This window comes from Paramisgurnus dabryanus, chromosome 19, assembly GCF_030506205.2.
Source record: "Paramisgurnus dabryanus chromosome 19, PD_genome_1.1, whole genome shotgun sequence".
In the NCBI taxonomy this organism is placed as follows: Eukaryota; Metazoa; Chordata; class Actinopteri; order Cypriniformes; family Cobitidae; genus Paramisgurnus; species Paramisgurnus dabryanus.
The window spans coordinates 35,217,897-35,237,269 of record NC_133355.1 but is presented as its reverse complement, the minus strand read 5'-3'; the positions used below and the strand labels follow the sequence as shown (position 1 = coordinate 35,237,269).

The window sequence follows — 19,373 nt, the reverse complement described above, 5'->3', positions numbered from 1 at the left end:
ATATGATAAACTACTGTTACAGAATATCCACAACATGGCATACACAAATGAGAACCGACAAATTACAAGGGCATGCAGTGTTAATAAAGAGTCCAGATAACAGTACAGGGAAAGACAACAATCAATGATGGTGAATGAAGGGGGCTCAAAGGATTATGGGAAATGAAATCCGGTGAGTGAGGGCAGATGATGGGCGATTGTTACAGTGCTACCCCCTCCCAGAAAGGCGCGACCACGTGCCACAGAGGGAGATGAAGCACTGGAGGGGGCTCTGGGGGAGGACTGAAGACCACAGGAGGAAGACCGAAGACTTCCAGGCTGGGGCTTCGAGCAGGGAAAGGACCAAGACCACAGCCAGACTGATGTTCCACGACAAAGTTGATGGAGGGAGTGGCCATGCAGGAGGTGAAAGTGGGGACAACAGGGCGACAACTGACTGAGAGGAAGCCGGTGTGGGAGGAGCCCAGGATGGAGATGAGCAGACGGAGAGCCAGGTAGACACAAAGGACCCGGAGGGCCAAAGTGAAACAGCCCAGGCAACAAAGGTGGTGACTGGGATCTTTAAAAGGGCACCAATGGTCCAATTCACGATTTTACATTTCCTTTGGTGTGTAAGTGTGTATTAGTACATGTTAACGATATGCAAAAGGTACATACCCCAAAGTAAACAATGAAAGAGTTATATAATGTGTTTTTAACCATAAACCATTTAAACACATTGTATTATACCAAATACACAAAATAACGTTGTTTTAGCAATGAAATGTGTGCTCATTAAGGCCGCAGCATAGTAGGAGCGACAAAGGAGCAAGGAGGAAGGGAGGAGCCCAGTGGAGTCAGAGGGATGAGGTGTAGGAGTGAAGTCCAGAAATGTAAACAGAGAAGACTGACCAAGGCGGAGTTGGAGGGACGAGAGAGCCTGGCGAAGCTGGTGGACTGACAAGGCAGTGGAGAAGAGGTAGGTAGGAGACAAGGTGGAGCCGATGGGCCGAAAGGCCAATGTGGACTCCGGGTCTCAGAGGATGGAGACAGAGATGAGGGATACCCAAACCCAGAGGTAGCTGGCAGCTGGAGGTCCCGAAGCTCATTCAACCCACTGCCTATGGTGTGCTGAGGTGTCTTTCGGAAGTCAGCTGACCCAGCACTGATGGACAGACTGGCAGATACTGCAGAGGAGGGAGTGGGAGATTAATAAAGGATAACTGGGAGGAACCAGCGGAGAGGAAGAATAGCTGGGCAGGACTCGCAAAGACAAGTGTGGGCTGCGCAGGACCATTTCAGAGACTGTCAAAGGATTGCTGGCTGAGATTAGGAAGCTGGACGCAACCAACAGAGATCAAGGAGAGCTGGACATAACCAGCAAAGTCGAAGGAGAGCAGGGCGGGACAAGCAGGGACAAAGGGGAGCCTATAAATCCAGTAACCCTATATCCGTTATAAGTCCCTATATAAGTATATAGCCACCCGCTCAATCTCCATGAGGCCCCACACGACAATGCACATAGCTGTCAGCTCACGCACCTGGTCAGACATTATTTGGGGCTTAGGCTCTACGTCTGCAGTGGGCTAAGGCTCTATGCACTGGGGTGATGGCTGGCTGGGTTGGCGATGTCCTCAAGGCAGTGTTGCCAACTTGGCGACTTTGTCCTAAGAGTTAGTGACTTTTCAGACCCCTTTAGAGACTTATTTTCAAAAAAGTGACTAGCGACAAACCTAACAACTTTTTCTGGCGTCATTGGAGACTTTGAGGTGAAAGCACGTTTCATTCACTCTTCTCAATGGGCTCCACCCCCATCCCAAAGCACTCACAGGTGGGCCAGTATGTTGTTTATCTCTCTGCGTCCAGACGGCGTAATTGTGCATGCGGGAATGATATACCAACAAAACAATGTTTCCCATCACTGTGTATAAAATTTTATTTGTGATCGTTTATAGAGAAAGTGAAATGTGAAAAAGCCAATGTAGTAAGAATGCAAATGTGACGTGATGACGTCAATGTTCCACCGACATTTAGCGACTTTCCAAACAAGCTTTAGCTACTTTCCATTGAAAATAGTTGGCAACACTGCTCAAGGGTGAAGGAAACCAGCACCCACTCCACAAATGCGGCAAAGCTCCCTCAAGGACCCTCCCTGGACAGATGGGCTCATGTGACAGGGTTGAGGCCAACACACAGGAAGGTAAAGAGGCAGCTGTCCAGGAAGGTGGTAAAAGGTGTCAAGTGCAAAAAGTCACTAATGTGTTCCTCAAGAGAGCAATCTCCCTGCTCAAGGCAAGAGGCATACAGTAGGACAGTAGAAAGCATGAATACTAAACACTAACAAAGGACGCCGCTCATGTTTAAAGGTTGGTTCTTCTGTCACGTAATATCCACATAAGAGATTAGGAGTGAAATACAAGTTCTTTAATGAATTAAAGCAGTCAGGAAACAGGAACAACACAGAACAATGTGGCACACACAAACCAGAACAAAAAAAATGACAAGGGGAATGCAGTGTTAATAAAGAGTCCAGATTATAGTGCACAGGTGAAAACAACAATCAAAGATGGTGGATGGCAAGGTGCAAAGGATTATGGGAAATGGAGTCCGTCAGTGATTGAAGTGAGTGAAGGCAGTGATAAAGGATTGTGACAATGACGCGACATTACAATATTTTTATCTTCTTTATGATAATAATAGATTTTAAAGACATTCTATAAAAAGATATTAGGTGCACACTTATAGGATTACAATAGATAACATCAGTGTTTTTACTTCTCTACAATAATAGTATAAAAAACTACAAAATCTACACGATCATATCTAACATCAACCAATTGTTTTAAAAATTACTAGTATAAGCCAATGTGGATACTGATACTGTTTGTCCCGAAACAGATCTACGTGCCCATACTAGTACAGATACTGATACACGTACAGTTCTCATACTACAATACAAATACATATTACTTTACAAATATTAAATATCCAATATTGACAAATGTTGATTGTTTAAAAATCACTAACAGCGTCTGAGGTACTGTAGATAACAATGTATATACACTCTAAAAACAAACGGTGCTATATAGCACCAAAAGTGGTTCTTTGCTCGTAATCATAGAAGAACCATTTTTAGTGCCATATAGCACCGGTGAAGCACCAGTGAAGCACCTGTGTAGAACCATATAGTGCTTTGTAGAACCATATGTGGTGCTATAGTGGTGCTATATGGCCCCTATACGGTACTTATATAAGTATTGATACCGATACAATGTGCAATTCTTCCAACATTAGTTCTGTTCATTGCCATTTTCAAAACAAGACCTGGTACAAAAACAGACAACAAACAGCCGACCAAACACCAACCAAAATTCACAACAAAAACACAAATGTGTTTTCAGCGTCACTCAGCAATGTTCACATCTGAAGAAAGGTCAAGACAAAATGCACAAAACAAAGGCCGCATGTCCTAGACTCCCTCTCACCTGTGCAGACTCATAGGTGATGGTCTTGGTCTCTGTGTGCACAATTGGTGTGTCCTTGGTGGCGATTTCGCCGCGAAGGGAGTTGGTGACATCAGAAATGGTGATAGTTTTTGTCTTCATCACAGGAGACTGTGTGAAAGGGGTCGAGATGAAAGTAGGTGAGATTGCTTTTCTCACTTCATTAACTTTAGTTGAACACATCGACAATTACTAAACACCATCTGGAACCTTTGTTCGAGTCTCTGTACCGCAAGGCCGATTTTCTGTGCTGACCACGTCATAAAAAACAGCTACCAAACCGGAAAAAATGCTTAGTTACACGAAAAGCCCTTTGGATGTATTTTATGACTCTCCTTAAAATAGTTTTTGCTCAGCAGAGAGGTAAATCTTTCTGAAAAGTGTTCAAAAGGAATATATAGCACACTGATTTGATTCCTTGAACACAAGTGAACGAAAATGCTACCACAGCTATGCTAAACTATACAACCCACAAGAAGAAAAACATTTCAAATGATATTCGTATACCACAATCCATCAAAGAGTTCCATATACATACATATTCATACAAATGTTCATACATAAAGGGCGTGTACAGTGTTAAATGAAGGGTATGTATTATAAGATGAAGCATATGTATGTTATAAAATAAGGCTGTGTGTCTTATGAAACACTCTGTGAAAGGCCGGGCTGAAGTCTTCAGCATCTTACAAGACTCCAGCATTTCTATTACCCATAATGCACGTCTTAGATATGCAGGTTATGCACTTCATAGCCCTGACAAATTACATAAATTTTTCTTTTTAATCTTTTATCTCCAGGCACTCTGCCAAAAAAGCTTTTGATTTAGAAACATTTTACAAATGGCAAATCAGAAATTATTTTCAGTCAATACGTCAGGTTGACAGACATCATACAGTAGCTGCTGTAAGTCAGATTGGAGCAAAGCAATGTGACGCTTTAAAAAAAACAGCTTGCATTAAAAGATCTGTTTCCTTACACATTGTTACTGGCTAAAAAGGACAAACATGTACGGTGAAATCAAATGCTATACTGTTGAAGAAAACTGCAAAACTTGTTTTCTACGAGAAACAAAGGGGTCTATCTCAAAAGGGCCATAAAAGTCAAATCCTCCTGTGGCCCATATTCAAGTCTTTAAACATGAAAAATCAAATTGTGAATATGACTACGATGGATTTTTCAAACCCATCTTTATTAGTACTGAGAAAAATATGAATAAGCAACACACAACACTGTCAATTAGACATTATATTTAACAGGGGTCTGGATCAGAAAGTTGAATATGCATATTTTTTTCTGATTTAAATGCCATTTAATCTACTTGTTAGATTTCCACTGTTACATAACTGCTGACCTCAAAAAATTTAGACTCATTGTATAAAACCTCAATACACTGTAAAAAAAATTCATTTTATTTTTATAATTTATAGCAACTCCTCACTAGTCAAGAAAGTTAAAATGAATTGCAATTTAAAGTCAACTTAAAAATTTAAGTGCAATCTGTTTTATCTAAAAAGAAAGACAATTTCTGTGTTTGTTTATCTAACTTATATTTTATTGTTGCAATTGATTGTAAAGCAGATAAACTGACAAACAGAAAACTGGTCATGACCTCAAGGTGTTGACTGGGAATTGGCTATTCTTCTAAATGTTTTAAAAATGACTTTACAGCATTGCATCTTGGATTGTCATCATCAGGGAATGGGTCTAAGTCAAAAGTTTATGCAATATTTAAACTGACAAAAATGCAAACAAGTTCATGGGGTGTGAAAATAATTGGTATGGAGGAACAAAAACATGGGTTGTGATCTAAAAGTGCAACATAAAACTGTTTTATACCAGTGTTCTTCAATGTCATTTGCCATTATTTTAAAATGGCATTTAGCCTGATAAAGGTCCTTGGAAGTGCAAAGGTTTTCTCTCAGAGGTGGTTCCTAAACTAAATTCAATTCAAACCTCAAAACTTGCATTGCAATTTCTGCATTATTTGTATGTGGAACAAGAGGTCCTGATTTCATTAATTTAAAGCTAGAGTGACATCTAATTTCCTATCAACATTAGTTTACAAAAATGACCAAAAATACAGTATCCTCAGTCCCAAGGAAGGAAAAACAGGATAAATCATATTCAAGGGGATTGTGAGTAAAGTATAATCCAATTGGCTGATCTAAAAAATATATACATGTAAACTTCCTGTAGCTGTAGACTAAAGTAAGTAATAAAGAAACCATTTTAATTCATTGTTTTAATAACAAGCAGGAAATTTCAGAATGCTCTATACATTATAAAGTCCAGAGAAAAACAACAGCCATAATTCTCCATAGCAACAAAATAAGAAGTTTAAATTACCTAAAAGAAATGCCAGTGCTTGCAAGGCACAAAATAGGGTTAGTTTTAAGTGTAAGTAGTGTAAGTAAGCTTAGGTTATTAGCTTTGCTCAAATGCCTGCCAAGAATCAATATATACTGTGATACAGTAAATGCCACTATAGGAGATGAAAAGATGCAAGAAACGACCAATCACAATTCCATAGGCAGACACTATAAAACATCATCACTGACAGTTAGCATAATGTCTGTAACTGAACAAACACCGAAAAACGCTGATTTAACATATACATTTAAAAAGAAAAATTGAAAAATGTGAACATTGAATCCATTCTGGAAATACAGCGCTCTTGTATCCTGGGGTTTTGTGTCACACGTACATAAATAGTCAATCTAAACTATCAATCGAGCAAGAAATCATCAACAGGTCAATGAGAATCAAAGGCTGTGTCTCAATCAGCTCCCTTGTTCAGCAGTCAGGGCACTAATCAAGGAGTCGGCCATATTAATGGCTGTCTCAATCGCAAAATCCTTCCCATACACAGGAACATTCGTTCCTTAAAAAATTACCAGTGATCATCGATGGTCCCTATGTTCCTTTACTGGAAATCACGTGACATTTTTAAAGCACTCCAACTGAAAAATCACATGAACCAACTCTTCTATAAATACAAAAGTTTGAAATGAACACACATCGCTAGACATAAAGGGACCACTTTTAATTTATTTAAAATTGTAAAATATTTTTTATTTTAATTTAAAATGTTATTATATGCCTCCAATTTTATGCATGGATATGTAAGATAATAATGACAGCGTTTTTTTTTTTTAACAATTTACTGTTTAAAAATGAAGTTAGAGAGATGTTGGTTTTGCCGGTTGTTGGCGAGTAAGAGCTGTGAATTATCACAATACGCTTAAGCAGCAACGTCACAGGAAAATAAGTGAACAGTGTCCCAATGTCAAGTGAGCTAGAGTCCTTACCAGTGCCCGAACCTGCATACACGATATACTAATTCATGACCTCGGGAGCTAGGGAACGAATTGAGACACAAGGAAAGAGTAAATTTAAGGTCCACACTTTCTCTTTTTCCTCCATATAGTCTCAAAATCCACACTCGGATTAGTCTGAAAAGTCTCCCCGATGTCTGTTTCTTCTTAGCTGTCTCTCAAAGGAAGACCAGCCACCACAATATCAGTGCTGCCACCAGCAGGCCACTCAGCAGAACCGAGATATGGGTGTGATGCAGAACCACCAGGTACAGCTGGCAGACTCTGGTGGCACTCCACTTATCTTCTGTGGACACAGCTATTGAGATTTGGTCCCGAGCCTCAATGATTCTGTCTTCGATACTAACATCATCCTCACCCTCCTCCATAAACTGCAGGAGTGTAGGCGCCTCCAACACGGATGCCCACTTGACTCTTACCTGTTCTCTCCTCGGCGTGTCTGTCGCATGCTTCCACCTCTGCGCGGAGCAACGGGACATCAAGAGAGACAGAGAACAATGAACAGGCGAGTGGAGGGGGATTGGGGGGAGGAGAGATGAGAAAAGATTGACTAATAGGGAAAGAGATGCGAATGAGTGGTTGTGTAGAATTCTGGGTAGGTTTGAAGTATTAGGCTCATGATGTGAGCAGAGAGGACACCAAACTGGGTGTGGCAAAGGCCTGTAAATCTTTTATGGTGTTGACGGTATGTTCACCTGACAGCAATCCAAGTACATTAAGGCAGTGTAAATATAGCAGTCACGAACAAAGTAACATTATAAAATGGTTTGGCAACTACTTAGTGCCCTATCAGATAGAAGAGTATGTCATGTTATTCATGGGCTAGATAGATGTGTACCACACCCCAACAGAAACAGAACAGTGTTCCTGTAGCTCAGTTGGTAGAGTACTGAGTTCAAAAGTTTGTAGGTTCCATCCCCGAGAACACAGTAATAAAATGTATAGCTTGAATGCACCTGCAAGTCGCTTTGGGTAAAAGCATCTGCCAGACACGTAAATGTAAAACCCAATGTGCCAAGTAGGACAGGAATTCAACTCATCCTGATTTGTTTCAGAAAGGTTTTTGAAAGATTGAATCGACTACTGAATCTGCTTCGTAAGCAGTGCAGAGAGTACAGTGGAAGTCCTTATATGGGCACTTCACCCAGAACAGCGCACGCACACACAAACCAAGAGCTGACATGAAATTAACGTCATTAAAGAAGTGTGTTGTTGTTAAAGGGGACAGAGAATGAAAAACCATTTTTACCTGGTCTTTGTTGAATAATGGTAGTCTACCCTCATTCACAAACATACAAAAAGTGCTAAACATGTTAAACATCTCAGTCTCATAGAAATTCCTCTTTTAGAAATGTCAGCCAGAAAACCCAATCTGCCCAATCTGAAAAACTGATGCTTATGACATCACAGGCATCTAACTGCCCCTCCACTTTAAAATAATTGGCTACATTTTTTGAGTGGCAGCAAAGTCAGCCAATCAGTAATGAGATTGCAAGTTAAGCCAGTAGGGGGAGCCAAATAGGTGCAAAACCACTTGTTTAAAATCCCACACCCTAATAGAGGTATCTGAGAGAGGTTTTTAGGAAGCTTCTAAGGCATTACAGACCCAAACAAAAACATTTTTGTCTACATGTCACATCACAGAACAAGGATAAATACCCCGTTCAATCATTCTATGTCACCTTTAATGAGAGAAATTTAAGCTTGTTCAGTTTCCCAAATAACCGGGCATTATAGCAACAATAGATATAGTTTGTTTATCCGGGGGATAGAAGCAGAGTTTTGCAAGTGTGTTTATTTTATGCTGTATTTGTTGAAATGGGGTAGTCCCAGTAATAAAACAACCAGATCATAAGTCGCAGGCGGTAAGTAAAACTGCATCAAAGGTCTGTTTTATTGGCAATCGGCACATACGTGTATATAATGTAAACAACATGAACATGTAGTTATAGTAAGTTATCCAGAGATAGTGATATCATGTTTTGTATGTGTTGCCTGCTCGTGGTACACATCCTGGAGCTCGGCTCTTAACGGAAAGTAGCAGTACAGCTGATCTGTCTTTTATAAATCTAATAAAACCAAAGACTCATAACATGAGATTAGCAGAAACAGTGTGTGTTATGTGACCTTTATTTCTAAATAAGGGTAGTTGCCAAATGGTTGCTCACACACCAATTTGTATTTAAAGATACACATTCAACCATGACTGTTAAAATTGTAAGCAGAATTATTAAAATTCTCTTATGTTTAATTCAGTTTAATGTACATACTGTAGTGCATGTGTTTTTGGAAATGATCTATAAAATGCATTGAACTGCTTAAAAAGTGTGTTATCTTCTAGATTTACATAGCGTGAGGCTTTCAGTTAGAGAATGTCAGTAATGTGGTGTTGAAGAGTGTTTAGGTTTGGGACTGATACATGATGTAATAGGCCTCTGCAGAGGAAGGGCGTGGGGCTGGCTGGCGAGTCGCTTTTGGGGCTTTACTGGACACTCCTGCTTGTGGGGAGTAGGACTGGGGTGGAAATATAGATGTGGGGGAAAGAAGTGGAGGAAAGGACTGGGATCCAGGACAAGACTTTGTGGAGAGAGATGGAAGAGAATGACCAAATGGAAAAAAACAGATGGACAATCAGTGAAGGACACAAGGATAAAAATGGGGGGAAAACAATGACATGAGGAGGAAGCGTCAGTTTGTAATCGCTGGCTTTTTCTTTTGTTTGCTTTTTATCTACATTTCTTGTCAGATTCATGCACTTTGGTTATGCAGTGAAATCCAGTCATGCGGTTGGCAGATCAAAGCAGAATAAAGCCGGCGGAAGCCATTCAGCAGCAGCAGTAGAGGGGCAGGCTGTTCAAAGAGGGCGTGGCCAGAGATCTATAAAAGCTGCGGACAGGAAGCATATTTCATAGAGACAGAGGACTTCTCCATAGCCATGACCAAAGCATTCAGCTGCCATTAAAGCTTTCATTGTTGTTTATCTACATAAAGAAGCATGTTTACCTCACAGGCCATCTAAAAAAGATCAAATTAAAGTAATTTTACCTCTGATATACCCCCTACTACTCTGTGTATGGGTAAGAGAGGGGGCGTCTTCACCTACACAACATACACGCAAACAAAAACAGTGTTTGTAAATGCACTGTGATGTAAAATTAGCTTGTATTGATGTCAAGTGTTTCAGTCGTTAGTTCAATTAAAAACTACAATCTACAAACTAGACGCTCAATGCACAGCAAACTTGCAGATGAGAACACGGAAATGCTGAAACCTTCATTAAAACTAGTAATAAATGCTAATGTACTTTTTCAAGCAATGCGCTCACAAGGGATGATTCACATGTTTTGTATTAGATTTTTTATCCTAACCAGTAGCAACTGTAAACAGAGTCACATAATAACACATTGTGATGGTTTAAACTTGGTATAGCTCCAGCAACAATGGAATCTCATTGGTTTAAAAAAAAACTGTATATTAAACATAAAATTTGACTGATTTAATGTGACTATAAAGTTAAATGGAGCTAGATGATTTTTTTCACCTTATGCAGTATTATAAAGTGAGAATTGAAAAATGACTTGATGATTAAATCTTGTTGTATCATGACTTGTTAGTATATCAATTTATGAAGTTTATGCTGGCCAACGTGCATCCACTTAGACAAGTAGAGTCCATCTGATTGATAAATATCTAGATTTGTGTAAATCTGCATTAAAGGGGAGACAAATAAGAAACAAATACCACAGTCAAAGACTGGGACGAAACAGCTGGGCACTGTTAACAAAACAACCATTAAAAATCGTGTACAGACTAGTAATCAAAAGTTTTGTGCAGGGCTATCATTCGATAACAATAATTTCATGCTACAATTTCCATGGTAAAACAATAATGAAAGGACGATAAGTGATCGATAATGTTTACGTACTATGCGTAAGGCATTTCGCACTTCCAGATGTCACACGCGGTCTTGGTTTACAATCAAAGTGTCAGTTAGACTTGGAGGAGTGGATTAAAAAAAATGAGCGACAGTGGCTGGTTTTCCATCCAAACGTAAAGCAAATCTTCAAAATTTCACAAGGTGCGTTTCCATCAAGTTGTCAGAGCGAATAAAAGTGGTATTGGTAACCTAATAAACCAACAGTAAACAAAACAAGGCACGCTTGGAAAATGGACACAGGACAGCATGTAGTCACAATGGGGCAAGTTATTCATTTATTAATAGTGCAGTTTGTAACTGCCAAACTAAATGGTGTGCACAGAAGAATGAATACAGCATTTTGATGCAGGCACTAGCAGCAAGGGCATTAAGAAGACATTGTGATATTGTGAATGTTCTACTTCAATTAATCACTTGTTTGAAAAGTATTTGTCATGTTCTGTAGTTTAAAACCATAATTGACTGTCTGGTTTTTACAACTTTCATTTAAGCATTTAAATTTGACATAAATAAAGAGTAGTCATTTATCGTTAATTATCAACAGTGACTGATACAGAATTTTTTTTTTTTGCCCATATCGCCCAGCCCTATTTTTCAGATAAAAACAATGTTTTGCTTGTGGACATCTAGTTTATTCGGGTTTTATCCCTCAAACAAACCTATGGATTGTGACACAATGTGAAATAATAGATTGTGCTAAGCTTTTCTAAAAGTGGTAGCGCCAGACCCGAAGATTGGCTGAATTTCAAAAAAATCTAATGTTTAACTCTAGGGGAGCTGAAAAATGAGCATATTTTCCAAAAAAGTGGAGTGTCCCTTTAAACCATGAATAATCTTAAAAAGGGCTCACACACTGTAATAACCTGCTGCCTTATAAGTACATCTTTCCCAGCAGACCTATGTATAAATGTGTGTTCACCCCAACTTCTGGAATTTATTGCAGAGTGCTTTTAATTTTTCCGAAAACGTTTTGTGTGTGGACTGGTGAAATGAGTAGTACCAAATGGCATCACTGACAAACATGGATGACCAAAGTCACCTTCCAATCAGCAAACCTTTTTATGTAATTATCTTACACGATTGACGAATGAAGCGTAACCTTTAATATTTGACCAGTACAGAAAGCCCAGCACTCACGTAAGGCTGCATCTGTCCATTGATGCTGGCGGTGCGGAATGGTGAGTTAGTTGACAAACGTTTGTCCCACTCGCTGGGCCGTGGTTCCGGAACCGACTCCATGAAACTCCTCTTGAGCTCACTGATACTGGTGTGATGGCGCATGATCTCCATCTGTGTCTTATCCACATCCTGAGAGAGAAAGATAGAGAGCGAAGGGGAAAAGGAAGACAGGGAGAGACATTCAAGCAGAGAAAATATAACAAATACCAGAAAAGCAAAATTAGGATAAAAGAAGAGATAGAAGAAAAGAAAAAATAGACGAAAAGACAGAAATAGTCAGATTGTGAGATTAGGGAGAAATGAAGTGAAGAGATGTCATTAGCTTGATGATCTAACACATCAATTATCAAAGTTACTCTGGGGCGTCACATCTAGGGTTGGGAATCGCAAAACAGTTGTTTATCTTTTTTATTTTTGAAACAACACTGGAGCCAAATGATCTTAATGACATCTAATTTTTTTAATCATTCTTGATTATTAGAACAATGACACCATGTCTCTTATTAGACTACAGAGCCATCGAATAACACATTTTGCGTTATGTGTAGTGTAAACTGATTCACTGCTCGGGGTGGTTATTATAAGAATCAGTTATTGTTTTAATGGAATCATTAAAGAGTTCAATGAGAATAGTGTCATTATTCTTCACCCTCATGTCGTTCCACACCCGTAAGACCTTTGTTCATCAGAACACAAATGAAGATATTTTGGGTGAAATCCAATAGCATTCTGACCACCCATAGGCAGCAATGCAACTCACAACTTTCAAGGCCCAGAAAGGCAGTAAAGACATCTTTCAAATAATCTTCATTTGTGTTCTGATGAAGGAAGGTGTAGAATGACATAAGGGTTAGGAATTAATAATAGAATTGTGATTCTGGGGTGAATTAACCCTTTAATGAACCAAATTAATCAACATTCCCACGACTCCCAACGCCAGTCATACCAGTTTAAAGACAAACATATATCAGGAGAAACACACAGTCATTGTACAGATGAGCCATGGAAACCTAAGACACAAATCTTTTCATTTTTTAATGTCTTTTAGCTGTATCTGCCCGTCTTTACCCTTGGCCTAATTCATCATCTCTCTACAGTGTAGGGTAATGAGCTCCACTCAGACCCCATGATGCTATGAATATTTATCTCTGGCTGAGTTTGTGATTGGCCAAAACATACAGTTGATGTGTGTACTGACAGGTTGTGATTAATGAAAAACAGCGAAAGGGAGACAGAATCCGCCATCTCAACCAATCTTTTTTTAACATCAGATTAAACCTGGAGCACACTGCAGATGGTTGAGACTTTAGGAGTTAAACAGAGAGAGATGATTTGTGTCTTATAGTGGCCCACAGAACATCTGCAAAGCTTGTAGACCAAATGAAACACTCTCATGAGAAACCATCACCTTCTTTAACTCAGTTCAGAACAGCTGTCTCATAAAATTAAACAGAGCCAAGCTGCTCATCTCTATTAATGCTGAATGAAGTGTAAATCATAGGCAAATTCTGTCAAGCAATATTCAAGCCATATAACCAGCTGCATTATATCACATTTATAGTCAGAGTTCAGTAGAGTGAAAGTGCTAGGTGGCGCATTGATAGCACTTAGCAAATTAAATGAATTGTAGTTTTGTTAAAGTAGAGCTCTGTTTCAAATCCTAGTGAGCTGCCTACCTAGATGCATACTAACACAAAGTCTGTCCGTAATTAGATCTACTGTGACAAAATATTAGAGATGGATATAACGGCCCATCATCGGTATCGACAGGCAATTTTTTTTGCTATAGTTATCGTTAAAGAATATTGTTAGTTATAGTTTTATAAATCTTTTTATTTTAAAGAAAAAAGCAGAGTTCACACCACAACCATAACAATAAAGATACAATGAACAGTATTGTTGCGATCACTATATATATATATGATATGATAAAAAATTAACCAATGACAGCCTATCAAATCTTGAATCTAAACTGCACGCGCATTTGAAATGTCTGCTATGGAGAAGCTGAGGTCCGTTACATAAAATAACTTCAGTAATGTTTTTGTTCTTTTACACTGACTATACCAAAAGTTAAGATATTAGATTACACAAACTAGACTGTTTAGAGCAGTGTGTTAAGGACATCTGCTGGTTGTAACCACTGTAAATGGAACAAGAACAGCATAACTATACATGTAATGACATGTGAACAAGCGTTTTTATTAAAGGAAATATGCTATATTAGTTAATGTCACTGAAGGTTAATGATTTGCGCGAGTACTAGGCCTCGCAAGCAAATTGGCATAAAGTTATTGTCTGGTGGTGTGGATGCTAATATAGTTATCATTAACGTTATAGTTATAATGTGAACGGCCCTTGAGTAATGGAATATTGTTATCGGTGCATCTTTGAAAATAATAAAAACCAAAATTGTAAGTAAATCATGGCAAATATGGGTTATAAGAGTTGCTTATTATTAATGAATGTAAAAAACTGTATTAGTTCTAGTTAAAATGGACTATTTTACCCAATATTTGTGTAATAGCTTTGTTGCTCATAAGATGTAGCTGATGTAGACTCTGACACAGCTCACTAGAGTTTTGAAGCATTATGGATCATGAAAACCTTTCTAAATGGTGATGAATCTGTAATAAGAGCAGGTTAGATGATGGTAGTTATCATGAGTGTTCAACTTAGTATCACGAAATAATGTATCTATAGTCACGTAAATTTGTTAGTCTTTTCTGTGACACTGTCATGTTTTTCCGCCTTTTTACGTGAACGAATCAGGTATTTCTGTTTACGTTTCATTGTCACGTATTTGTTACTTAACTGTTTTGTCTTTTTTTCTAACCACTGTCGCTTCAATTTAGGGTTAGATTTACATAAAGTGACATCCTAACCAAACACCAAATCTAACCCTAAACCAAAGGGACAATGGTTAGAAAATAGGAGAAAACAGTTGAGTAACTAATACGTGACAATGACACGTAAACAGAAATACGTGATACGTTACGTAAAAAGATGGAAAAAACATGTCAGTGTCACAGAAAAGACTCACAAATTTACGTGACTAGAGGTACATAATTTTGTGATACAGGGTTGGAGTGTTTCACCAGGTTTAGAATTAATTGTTTAAGTACTGTTATGCACAGATCTTGGGGTCAGACATGGGTCAAACAAGCGTGTTCTAAATGTATGATCTCTTGGTTTATATCAACCTAACACTTATGAACATTTTGCACAAACAGGTTAATGTGAAATAATGTACTGTAAAGTTATTTGACACATGTCTGTTCATCTAATGATGTAAAAAATTAGCAATGACCAACAGCATGAGTCTTAGGGTGTTTTCAGACCTGTAGATCGATTGCTTTGTTCCGAAACAAAGGTTAATGCAATACAGTGAGTGCGTTTACATGCACAGTCTTACGCCGATTATGCTTAATAAACTGATAACGTGTGGGGTCATGTAAACGCGTAAAACGGTTTTCCTTTATCGGGGAAAGCCCATAAACGGCGTAAGCAAAAACCGATCGGCATAGGTAGTTTTTTGCTCATTACGCCGTTTTCGCGTGGCATGTAAACACCTTAACCGGCTTTCTCACGGTTTTGTCCATGTGCGCAAGTCTCCGCGTATGAAAGATAAACCTCATACGCGGAAGTAAGCACAAAGTAACGCATAAAAGTCTCTGCTGGACTAATGCAGTTGGCAGAGAAACTGTGAAAATAGAAGCTCATGTTACATTTGCAGGTGCTGTAGACACAAGAAGAGATAAAACAGTACAGCTTAAGACAGATATGCCGTTGGCTTTTTGATCGACTATTATGTACTATAGGCGGTGACGTCACTGCCTGCGAGAAAACTGATAATTCTCCAAGTCCCATGTAAATGCAGTTGACTGCATAGCCAGTTTATTGATTTGCATGTAAACGCATGAAAACAGTTTTCTATAATAAGCAGATTTTTGATAGTTATCCGCTTATTCTGTGCATGTAAACGTACTCACTGTTGCAATTTCATGTTGGTTCGGTTCGCATTCACAAGGCAATATTTCCAACTGAACCAGACTTTGTTAATACAAGTCACATACGAGTAAACTCCCCTTTAATTGGTCAGAGTGCATCTGTTTATGTTCCTTGATTCCGCTCAAAGTTGTCTGTCAGGATAGACAGACAGCAACTTTGCTGGATTATTGTGTGGCTTTTTTGGTTATATTACTTCATTATTGTGGCCAGGACTCAAAATTTAGGTGGGACAACCTTCTTACCATGTACCCATTGTGGAGAAGAGCAATTAGAAACATTTTATAAGGAACAGATGCGCTTTGGTTTTGACTGATGTTGACGTGCTCACCAGAACTTGTCACAAAAGAGCTATCAGGTATGTTCATGGCAAAAACAATCAGTAAGATAGCCTGTTTGTTGGTCGTTGGGTTGGATTGCTTCCACACGTATACCAAACTGCTCCAGAGTTCATTTGCAATCGGGCCAAGACCACCTCGTTCAGGCAGTCTCAGATTGGTTTGTATGGTGCCGATCCGAGCCTGATTGCTGTGTTCACATATGCTTAAACAAACCGAAGCAGGGGATTAAACACACCAGTTCCGGAACAAAGGTTCAGGTCTGAAAACACCCTTACTAAACATTTAACATAACAACAATGAATGACATGGACATGCAGTATTATAGATATGCTCGGTTAAATACAGGGGTCATGGGGTTAGAGAAGGTCTAATTGTCATTGCAGGACTTCATATACATATGACCCATAACGATGACCTTATGTGAACAATGGTGACAACATTCTGACTCTTTTGTGACTAAGGAAACATTTGACTAGGACAGACTGTACAATCTGTATGATATGTAAATCTATTACATATGAATATCATAGTAAGCAATAAAGTCATGCATTAGCAACTAAATGAATAGCAAATGAATATATGAGGTTGATTTCAGAATATTCTTAATTTCTAACAGCATACTGTCTACTATAAGTATTATTATCATTAAAAAATTTCATGCAAAGAGGCTTTAAAGTCAACATGAAACCTAAACACACCCTATTTACTCTCTTAAAACCTTTAATTCCAGATAAAATCAAGCCCCGCCCAAAACCGTTATCATTACTTATTACACAGCACTCTAAAATGCTTGATTCTGATTGGCTAGTCACGACATTCAAAGGTATGTTATTCCGAGATAATAACCGCCGGAAACTAATAATGCACGGCTGCAAATCAGTTTGACAGGTACAGTTTAATATTACACAAAAATGAAATATAAATGTGTCTTTTACTTGTGTCTTAACATATATGACATTCTAGCTGTGTCCAAATTCAAGGGCTGCGACCTTCTAAGCATGCGACCTTAAAAGGTGAGCACTCAGTCTTTCAACGTGGCAGCCTTAGAAGTGGGCGAAGAGAAGTGAAATAAGACGGTCTAACCTTCAGAGCACCCATAATTTGCGTCACCTGCTGCACGCTCCCACTGCGCCTGTCAGCAGGACACAGCGAAGATGTTTCTGACTTTTTAAAATAAATGCGGAATCAGAAAAATATTAATTTATTTTAGGAAATATGACACACTGATGTAGATTAAACTATTCAACAGTATATCAAATTAATCAACCTTAGAAATATATGCCTCATATAAAGAATAATATTAACACAAAACATAACTTATAATACTATACAGTGACAAGAACAATGTTTTCTGATAAATAGACACTTTTATTTAATAAAGGTTTTAATTGTTTATTTTAGAATATCCAGCGGTTATATGCAGCCATTGCAGGCTTGCAGTGATTCTTGGGATAGCCTCGGCTGTTAAGGATCCATTCGCTCTATCCTTAACAGCAAGGAGAAATGAGGACGCATTTTGAGGCTTTATTTTAAGCACCCTTTAAATTGTTAACAACCTGCTGCCTATACATTATCCTACATAATGTACAGTATATGCCTACACTATCCCTTACATATCCAGTTTCATTCTGATATAAGTCATAATATGAAAGTATCTCATGTTGACTTCAAGGTATCATTTGCATTATTATTTTTCCAGTTGTTCATGCAAGTGCGTACAGTAAGTTTTTTTGAGAATATAAAAGAAAATTCAATCTTATAAATGAGAAGCCAACAAAACAAATCCCGATAACATAGAGTATTTAACCAAATAGTGCTAAAAAATAACAAAAAAGTACTTGCATTAGAGTTAGTGAGGAAAATAGTACATGCCAAGCCTTTAGGGTAAAGCTTCAAAACAAAACACAGAAAAGACAGAGAGCTTGTGGGAATGAAGAAAGAAGCTACATTAGATGAGCTACAGTTTCTCATGCAGTGACGACATGCAGCAGCAAAAATGAGACATTTCCAGAGTTTCCATACAAACCTCCAACATTAAATTGCTATGTCTGATATAAAGAGTTTCACCCTCAATTTTCTTAGGTCTTTTCTGTAAAGAACAGGGAAAAAATAAAGTTGGCAGTGTTTAAACGTAGAGAAAGTGGTGAAATGATTCTTGGGTCATTTGTACAATTTGATTTCCAGTTGCATTTAGTGTGTGAGGACGTGATGGAATCAAATCAAATATGAATGAACAGGCTGCAGTCAGGCAGAGAGAAGAGGTCAAAGGTCAGTAAAAATTCAATAAAATATAATTAAATGTGAAATATACTGCTCTTTTTTGCCACTATTTGTGAGACACCAGGCATTTAAAGGTGAAGTGTGTGCCTTTGCATATTAATAAATAACATAGAAGAAAGCATTAATACACTGAACAGAGACAACTATTAGCTATTCTTACATTAAGATTCACCCCTAAAAAGCGTAAAAGCTGTGGCTTTGTGTTAAGATCAAAACATTTTCCATTTAAAAATCCAAAACCAATGGCGACAATGGCATTTTTGCTGTTGGAAAACATTTTAGTAAGCCAGTCAATCCCACCTGCACATCAATGAACCATCACCCCATTACAATGCACTGGAAAAACCCACCACATCGCATGGAACGCATGGTATACCTGCTGCTTAAAACAAAACCTAAAACCCAAACTGCTTAGACTTTACTATCATTCTAAAAGTGAAATAATAATAATGACTAACAATGAAGTAGTGTCCAAACATTTGACTGGCAGTTCACACAGCCCATCATTGTGAATTGTCTCTAAGACAAAACTGAACTGAGCTCCACCTCCCTTATTGTAAACGAACGGTCAGGCTTCAATAAAAACTACATCATCAACAGCACCTGAAACATTCTGCAAATTACCACAGAAAACAATTTGTGATTCCTATCATTAGCAGAACAGCTTATCCATATTAAAGATGTGACATCTCTACCTTACAATATAGCTTGCTGTAAAAATAGCAGTAAAACTGCCATAAAGTTCATCTGTTGTCCATGTTTGCTGGATAGCACAATGGACATTGTCCTTGTTCATTAAGCATCATGT

General features: G+C 38.4%; 1 protein-coding gene across 10 annotated transcripts in view; it reads right to left on the bottom strand.

The window, feature by feature from the left end:
• The window catches only part of epb41a (erythrocyte membrane protein band 4.1a), a 76,244-nt gene that overhangs the window by 13,763 nt on the left and 43,108 nt on the right, over nucleotides 1–19,373 (bottom strand). For 5 of the 10 annotated variants that reach the window (XM_065268182.2, XM_065268185.2, XM_065268188.2 and 2 more), the window contains 3 exons: nucleotides 18,312–18,374; nucleotides 11,895–12,065; nucleotides 3,465–3,593 (listed from right to left, as the gene is read on the bottom strand). In XM_065268182.2, the coding sequence (XP_065124254.2) occupies nucleotides 3,465–3,593; nucleotides 11,895–12,065; nucleotides 18,312–18,374 (363 nt within the window). Of the gene's footprint in view, nucleotides 1–3,464; nucleotides 3,594–4,807; nucleotides 9,398–9,865; nucleotides 9,920–11,894; nucleotides 12,066–18,311; nucleotides 18,375–19,373 lie in introns of those variants that run through there. The other 5 variants (XM_065268186.2, XM_065268191.2, XM_065268193.2 and 2 more) reach the window with 3 other exon arrangements.